General features: G+C 42.1%; 1 protein-coding gene across 2 annotated transcripts in view; it reads left to right on the forward strand.

Annotated features, from left to right (window-relative positions):
• Positions 1 to 4,251, forward strand: part of LOC148029668 (Transducin/WD40 repeat-like superfamily protein) — a 169,224-nt gene extending 164,973 nt beyond the window's left edge. The window contains exons 9-10 of one of the 2 annotated variants that reach the window (XM_087685944.1): positions 3,607 to 3,754; positions 3,845 to 4,251. In XM_087685944.1, coding sequence (XP_087542070.1) covers positions 3,607 to 3,754; positions 3,845 to 3,934 — 238 coding nt within the window. In that variant the 3' untranslated portion in view covers positions 3,935 to 4,251. The remainder of the gene's footprint in view (positions 1 to 3,606; positions 3,755 to 3,844) is intronic. The other variant, XM_087685943.1, reaches the window with a different exon arrangement.
• The last annotated feature ends 4,669 nt before the right edge of the window (positions 4,252 to 8,920 follow it).

Below are 8,920 nucleotides of genomic sequence, written 5' to 3' on the forward strand. Positions count from 1 at the left end.
GAATAATACTCATCTACATTCATTAACTACACACGCAAGTCTTGAATTTTGTTAAGATGATCTTGCATGGCATCACCTTCATCCATCTTCACATTTTCAAGCTCCTTTTTCAAGAAAGAGATGCGTGTCTCATTTTTTTTAGCAAACATTTGCTCAAGTGTGAGCCATGCTTCTCATGAAGAAGCATTGCCAATGCAATTAGTGACAATACTTGGGCATCCCGTGTGTCCCAAGCCTTTTGTGTAGCTGATCTTTGGGGAAACGGTTGTTGAGCTGGAGTTGGCCTTTGATCACATCCTCCTTGGGAAGGTGTTGCAGCAGCACAACTCTAGGATGGACTTGTTCACCACTAACATACTCCCAAAGATTTTTTGCAATCAGTGCATTGTTCATCATTGAGGACCAAAGAGAATAGTTATTACTATCCAATCTATCTTCTTTAGACACATAGGTGAATACATCACTCTATCCTTGATTGACCATGATGAATGTCAATGTTTTAGAAAACGCGAGCAAGAACCAAAGCTAGAACAACTTGGAAATCTGCAAATTTTCAGAAATTACAACATACACCAAGCTGTAATTAGCAAAACTGTGTCACACTTTATCACAACTGTCCAATGTACATGTCCAATGCACAAACAATGCTTAGTAGCACAACAAATGCAAAAGCCCCACTTGAGTAGAAAGTTGAATCGTGTCGAGCTTGAGCTCTAATACCAAATGTGAGATTGTAGATGGAAAGTCTCAGTTGAGAGTACACAATAGACAGTAGAGAGAGTAAGAGTGTAGACATAACTCAACACTTGATGCAATTCCCAAGTGTAAGTGAAAGTACAAAGTGTAAAGTAGGTAAGTGACCGAACTATGTAACGTAAATACACAAAATAGAAAGTAATGTAACTGAGGGGAAAATACCTCTCGTAAGAAGAGTGAAAAGGGCCCGAATGGCCTACTACGGATCACGGACACTCCTTTGTGAGTGTAGGTATAAGTCAAACCCAACAATCGCATCCTACATACATGTCTTGGTGCCCACATGACCTAGTGGAGATTTAGTGAAATGTGGGTTATGAACATTCCCCTCAGTCAAACATCTTTCATGACACCTAAAGGCATATGATCAATTGGTCTAATGGACTTCTTATGGACTTAAGTCCCCAAAGCTACTTGATCACCCTTGCAAGCACTCTTGATCTGTGTGCGCTTTGTCAGGCGTCACCCGCTAGACACCTTTGTAGAGACACACTCAAGGAAAAACTCAAGGATGGTCCTATTCTTAAGGCAGCTTCCTCTAGGTCCACTAGGCTTAGTTGGTTCATTCTTAGGCCAATCTAGCTAGTGGTCCAAAAGCTCCTTAGGGTTATTGAGTCAGACTCATAGACTAATTTCCATAGAAGCATCTCTTTAGGCTGCCTTTTTAAAAATCTCTTCTAATGAACATGCGTTTAGCTTTACTTTGCATTGTTAGCTTTGCACCAAAAGCATCTGAATTTGTAGCATTGGTATGTGCATTCTTACATCTCTCCTTTGGTACTTACATGTTGTGCTTCTATTTCAGTTAAGGATTAACATTAGAAGAATCTATTGGTCTTGATTTGGCTGGAGACAATGGATTTTCGGCCCTCCCTTGGTGGATCCTTTTTCTTTTCTGGTTGAGCCCTTACTCCATTGATTGGCACAAAGACTTCCCCTTTCCAAGGTTGAGTTTTAGGTACCCTTTGATGGTACCATGGTGGCTATTTCTCTCCACAGCTCTTCCAACTGAGGTGCTTCTTTTACTTTTGCATTAGGTTCTAAGCACCCGTGCCAACTTCAACACCTCCTTTGGCATGATTCCATAGTTTGAGAGTAGTTTTGCCTCATATGGTACATTAAGGTTTGGACTTGTCTTAATTGTCTTTGACACCAACATCCTTCTCCATGGGTCTTAGTTTTTGTTTCTTCTAATATGTGACCGAGCTCATTTGTTTATATAAAAGTGAAACCATAGTAGAAGGCACTGTCAAGGATGTCAATGATGAGGATATGTTACAAGGAGTGGAACTACTCACAATCCAAAGGTGAGCAAGCAAGAACACAATTCTCTGCTCGATGAGGTAAAAGGGGAATGTGCTACAATATGCATAGGTTTTCACATTTGAAAAATTCCCACTTGCACTGGTTTATATTTGTCCTTGTGCCCAAATCACAAAACCTAATGATTTGCAAAGGAAATGCAAGAAGAGGCATGCTCATGCAGCAAAGTTTCACTTGGATAGTGCCTTTCCAGGGTAATTGCTCACTTGCCCAAGCACCCTTTTATAATGAAAGAATGCATGGGTATAGAGACAAAGAATGTTCCCTCAGCTTTGTGATCATGGCAGGCCCTTAGGCAGTCCTTCGTGGCACCGTTGGTCTAGTGTCTTGGTGTCATTGGGTTGTACTTCATGGGCAACCCAAAAGAAGATATCCATCGTGCTTGTGATCCAAGTTTTGTGGCACTTGGAATCAGTTGTCTTGGTCTCTATGGGGTGGCACCTTTTGAATCGGGCTTGGAGGCTCATTCTCATCTCCCTTGGGAATCCATTTTGGACATGTGAGGAGGAGTGGAGCTACCATAGAATTAGCCTAAAACATAAACTGATCTATTTTACTAAATTCGTTAGGCTCTCATACAGCCCCAAAAGGGATTCCCAATCGAATTAAATTAAATACGAATTTCTAGAGGTTTGCTAGGACACTGGCTCAAGAAGTCCTATAAAATGGAATCATAGCCACCCATCTATCTCATATCTTCACCAGCTCTCCATCTTCAGCTCCTCACCATCATCCTTTGCTGCTGCCCTGCCCACTCTTCTCCTGTGTTTGGGTCTGGTGTTGCTGTTCTATCCTCCTTAATGCTCTTCATCATCTGTGTTTTGCATCTAGCTTCCCTTTCCAAGCTGCAGTTTTCGATATGAAATTTTACATTGTACTTCTATTGTAGATAAGTATTAAATATTGTATCTTTCTTCAAGTTTATGCATATGAACCTCTTAGAGATACATCACAACAAGAAGTCATGAAAGGTTTCACTTGGGCATATCAACTGCATACATTAAGACTATTGGGTGGTATGGGTTATGCATTAGACAATGAAATATCATCTTAGAAAACAAAACTCAACTTCACATAGTGGTTTGAAAACAACGAAATGAAAATGGAATATCCAACTTTATATTATGTCTTTAAAAGATAATATTGAAAGGAAGAGAGAATATTGAAAGCAAGGACAAAACCTACAAAAATGAAAAGCTAGCACAATGGATTGAAACAATCACAAAAAGTGAGTCTTTGCAAGCACTCAATGTCACAAGCAAAACAACCTTTAGCAAAAACCAAATTAACCGGAAAAACACCTCAAGAAAAACGAAACTACCCTAAGAAACCACCTCGAAAGGGCAGTGCTCACATGCACTTGTGCACTGTTGTTATTGTTTCTTTTATTTAGTGGAGACTGTTTTTTATCCCACTTCTGCTGATGTTTCTTTCTGGTAATGAAAAGGCCATATTATTGCAATATTTCTTCTTCCCAATTTGAGATTGACAGGAATTCCTGAATCAAACTTTGTTGTTGGTTTTTAGCACATTTGCCAGGTTTGCACAGACTGGGTCCTTAATAATTTCGGGTAGTAACGATAGATCAATTAAGCTTTGGGGACTGGATAAAACAAGCTCAAACGTAAGTCAAAGTGGTGGGCTGATGATAATGAGCATCAACCATAAAAGGAAGGTAAGCCATTCAATGTGTTTTTCTACACTATTGTGGAGTTAAAAACACATGATGTATTGTGATTTCTAAACAGGTGCATATCATGTGCAGGTGAATTGGATGAGTACTGCAACAAGTAGTTCTGAGAACCTGTTTGTTGCTGATACTTCAAAAGCATTGACTGTATATTCTATTATCTGAGGAACACTGCATTTTGCTCCCTTTGGGATGTGATAACCTGCTTACTGCACACTTTCAATTATATTTGTTGCTGTTGGTGTCGTAATATATCCTGCAAAGGAATAGAATAATAAAAAGGAGATGATTTGCATAGTCAGAAGGGAATTTCGAGGATACGTTGCCAATGTTGTACAATAGGTCAAGTTCTAATTTTCTGGTAAACTAATTTTTTAACTTCCAGAATTTTCTGGTATATCAGCTTCTTATGAAAATAGGTTACTTGCTGTAACTTGTTTCACGTTCAACATTTGGTGTTTTCTTTGCCCCATTTTGTGAGCTTTTTTCTAGCCCTATTTTGATGGTTTGAAAGGCCTCCAACTCAACAATGCTCCAGCACACTGTATTCTAGCTTTCAATTTAAAATGAACTCGATTCTTATTAACAAAAATTCTACTTGCAATGAAAATCCTAATAAAAGTAATCAACCATTTGGTTATATAATAATACCCGGAGTATCTATCAAAGTCCATTTGAACTAAGTCTGCTAGTGAGGATAATCATCCCTTTGGTTTGTGGAAGTTTGGTAGGAGGATTTCCACTAGAGTGTTACTCAATAGAGTCACAAAATTATATTTTCCAAGTCATTCCCATCCATTATCCACTATATGTATTGAAACATCTACTTGGTAAGAGATGGATTATTTTTATTTCTCCAAACCAAAAAAAATGTGAATTTTCTCATTTCCCTTTTGAAGTGTATGCATTGTCTTTTCTATGCATTGTACAAATATCGATAGAGTTTTTGAGGTGTTCTAGGTGTTTAGAATGGTCGATTTACTTTTTGGACTCTTTTTAAATAATTATAATATTTTGGATCAATTTAATCTTCCATCTTACAAAAGTCAACATGAAGTAAGATTTCAAGTCAGAGTATTCATCCATTTGGTTGGTTGTGTCTATTCTTGGACATTTTGATACTGGTGCATTGTCAGTCCTTGCACTCTTTAGGTTGCATTTCTTCCATTGCTTTACCCCTCTCCATCTCCTGAGATAGCATCATTACGACCTGTTACTGCATGCTCTAGATTTCCATTATTTGGGTCTTCTCTTTATCTTGGTAGTTCAGTTGCTCCTTGGCTGTCCTCCTATCTTGCTCAATCACAAAATATTGTTGGTAGACTTCTGCGATCTGTCTTGATAGATCTTCAGTGGTTTGCGTACAACTTTCAAGCTCGACCTGGTGCAACTTCCTTTAGGTCATGGCCATGGCCATTAGTGCCTCCACCTCTTCCCGGGCACTCTTCAAGTCGTCTTGTAGGCTTCCTATAGCTTTGTCGATGACCTTATCCCTCATTTTTAACATGACTTCTATTTCTCTCCAGCCTTCCTTGCTCTTCCATTGCCGACCACAACATTCAAAATACCAGAGCATCCTCTTGTTTTTGGCGTCATTCTTTTGGTGTTGGTCTCCTTACGAGCTTTTGAGTAGTTTTGCATGCATAGCTTCCACCTGTGTCATTCACTGCTAGAGCTCAGCATATTATTGGATGAGCCACTTGTGGTGTCGTTGCTCTGCCACCAAGTCTTGGGCTTCATCCTCTTGTCTTTGTCTTAGGCGATCTTCATTTTCTTGAGCCTTCTTTTCTTGGACACTGAGTTGCTCTTTCAAGCTCCAAATTTCTTTCTGATGCTTAGAGGCTTGCCGTGTCATCTCTAGTCGTAGGGCTGCGGCAACCTCTCTTTCGGTCTCTAGCTCCATAACAACGGCCTTCTTCTCTTCCTTGGCCCTCTCTAGTTGGGCTAAGAGTTCAGCCACATAAGCGTCAGTCTGCAGTTGGGGGCATAGTTGGCAATGCTGTGGTGGATACTTCCAACTTTTGCGGCTTGGGGTTCTACTTGGACTTAGCATCTACCGCAAACAACCTTTTGGCTCTTGCCCTTGGCATCATTTCTTGTACTTTTATGACCATGGACATGAGTTGAGTGGTGTCCATGGCAAACGTTGGCTCTTGTGTGGTGGTGGTAGTGGCAATTTGAGGTGTGAGGGTCGAAGGGAGGGGTGCAACGGGGCCTTGCCCTTCCCTGTGACAACTGGGGCCACTTCAGTGTAGTCGCTTGGTTTGCCTTCATGTCGTGGGCTGAAGGTGGCCATTTCTCTGGAACCGTAGGTCTCCTCTACAGACTTGCGCATGGCCTATGCCATATCTTCATCTTCCTTTCTTTTTAGCTTTTTTGTCTCTCTCTCGACTTTTCTCTTTCTCTCATCTTCGGCCCTCTTGGAATCTTTTTGGGCCTTCTTAACTCGGCCCATTTTTCCCTTGTCATTGTTTCTTTTGTCTCCCTCTGCAACTTTGATGGGGTTCTCTTTGTCTATGCCTTTGGCTCTCCTTGGCTGGATTGTGTTTCTTGCTCTTCCTTATCACTTATAGTCCTTTCGCTTGACCGCACCTATTCACGGTGAGGCAGTCAGTCAGGGGGTTTCCCCTACTCCCTCTCCACCTTCCTCTATGTCCTTCAAGGCCTCTTGGATGATGGCCATTAGGATTCCACTGAACTTGATGGTGGATGCTTTGAAGGACTTTTTTCGAGCTGATCTTGATGTGGAGATCGGGGTTCTCCTCCTGCTACCATTCTACTAGTGATCAAAGCTTTCATTGAGCTTTCAATAGTTTTGCACACGAAGGCGTTCCAATCTATTTCGTCTGGGGATCCTACTGCGATGCTCTCTAACAATGGCACCCCGATTCTATTCATAAGGGCATTGTACCTCTGACTAGAGAAGAAAGTATGGACCATCTTTACGTGCAGCTTTTGATCTCATGATTTGGAATATCTGCTAAACTTATTCCATCCACTGTGCGTACAACAGTCTTGTTCGTCCCTAGCATGTTATACACGTCCCTCTTTGGGCATCGCTCGGTCCTGCTAGTTAAGCCTAGGGCCTTCTCCACCACCTCAAGGCTCAATTCCACCTCTACTTGTTGGGCTTCTTTCCCTTTCCTAATTGTCACCATACCACAGTTCCTTTCGGAATTGAAGCTCCTTAAAAACTCTGGACATTTTTCGTAGTTGACCGCTTGCCCAACCTTTTCTACGTACTTCTATAGGTTGCACTGGTCCACGAGTCATTTTATGGGTGGCTCTTCCATGATGACGTCCTCTAGTTTCACGGTGTGCCTGAATGTGAATTGGCTATAGCCCCTTGTTTCTACCGTCAAGCTATACTTGGCTTGCTCTTCCTCCGTGAATGAAAGCTTGCTGTCTTTATCTTGCCCTGCCATTTTAGATTCCTGTCATATATCATGGTTCATCATTAGTATTTCTAAGACATTTTCTTGCTCGAAAATAAACAAGAATTGATCATGCTTTTATGGCAAGAAGAACATGCTTTAAGCAACAAAAAGAATTTTCCCTTGAGCAGTTCTATTCATTTCCAAGATCTTATGATACTTTCCTGATTTCACCTTTCTTCACCTTTACCCCCTCCCCCCTTGGGAATGAGAAGAATCCTTCTTAGGATTGGACATGGAAGAGGCAAGATAGTTGAGCACCGTAGGGTGCTATTTACTTAGGCATCAGTCAATTATAGAAATCAAGGTTATATTCCAATTGGTTATGATGATCGAGATTATGAGGGCTAATGTATACTTGGGTAATGTAAGTCAGGACATCGGTTAGAAAGTCACCCGAGTTGATGCGGCTAGCCACATGTAGCTCTTCTTCCGTAAGGATACGATCAATGTAAGGATGGGCCAAGACTTGGTCGTCTAGGTCTTTGGATCGAGTGGTGGCCAAGACCCTAAACGAGGTTGGTGCTATGAAAGTCAAGTCATACTGAGTTGTTTTGATGGTGCATCATTGCTTAGTATTACTATTATTTGGTAACCCCGTTTCTCCCATTGGAGACATAGGTTACCCCATTTTCGTAGGAATGAGTTAGAGTCAACGAGGTGAGTAAGTTTCTCAATCTCCACGGTTGACGCAAGTCTTTGGGGCTTGCGGTAGGATGTTATTAATCGTCTGATGAACGCGTGCCCTTTTGAGATTTCACCATTATCGATCAACTCCTTTGAGACTTTGGGGGATGTTATGGTTATAAGGAACAAACCTCAGCGGCGGCAAGGGATTCATCAAGCAAGCCGAGGTCAAGTCTTTCGTAGTTCCTAGTAAATGTGGTGAAGGTGGTATCCAAGAGCTTGATGCAAGTTACCAAATCATCTTCTGTATTCTCAGCAATGTCCTTAGCGATTGATAGAAGTGAACATCGCTCCTAGGAAGGCCTAAGGCCTGTGGATGGCTAAGGTGGAAGGGAGCTAGACACTAATGGTTCGAGGGGAGAATGACGTGACAATGGTGTGTCTACATGTAGTTCTTTAGCCTAGTTAGTGGGATCGGTGTGGCTTTGGGGTATTGAGGGTAGCGTCAGGGGCACGGATGGTGCTTTGCCCGCCTCATGTGCAATCATTGGGGTGTCAAGCTCTCCAGCCTTAGATGATTCCGAGGTGTCACGCATCTGTGTCGTTAGATAGGTTGGTTGGGGTTTTTTTACTGCAGCCATCGCGGGTTCTGTAGTCTTGGCCGCTCAGGTTTTCTGGGTGTTCGCTACAGTAGTAGGAGCGTGGCTCTTCTTGGAGATGGGAGGGAAGTGATGGGTGTGGTTGGACCATACTTCTAGCATGTTTCTTCTTGGGCACCCATATCCAGGTGTTGCCTTTGTAGCATCCTTGAGCTTGCAATAGATCTTTGGGGATCCACCGCGGCTTGACTCTACACCTATATCAATAGCATCGAGTCGGTTGTTTAGGGCTTGAATGATGGTTGTGAGTTGTGCGGGGTTGTGTTTGCTGGCTATGGAGAGGTGGTTTTTTGTGCTTTGGCACCGCACCCATTTAAGCACGGGCTCTGGGATTTTGGGGATGGCCTTAGTTGGCGGCGGTTTTGTAGTCTGGGTGGGTTGTGGTGGCTCACGACCCTCCTCCCTAGGTTTAGTCCTAGGTAGTTCTATCT

The sequence above is a fragment of the Lygodium microphyllum genome, chromosome 10 (assembly GCF_053477565.2).
Source record: "Lygodium microphyllum isolate KBCC chromosome 10, Lygodium_microphyllum_v1.1.10, whole genome shotgun sequence".
In the NCBI taxonomy this organism is placed as follows: Eukaryota; Viridiplantae; Streptophyta; class Polypodiopsida; order Schizaeales; family Lygodiaceae; genus Lygodium; species Lygodium microphyllum.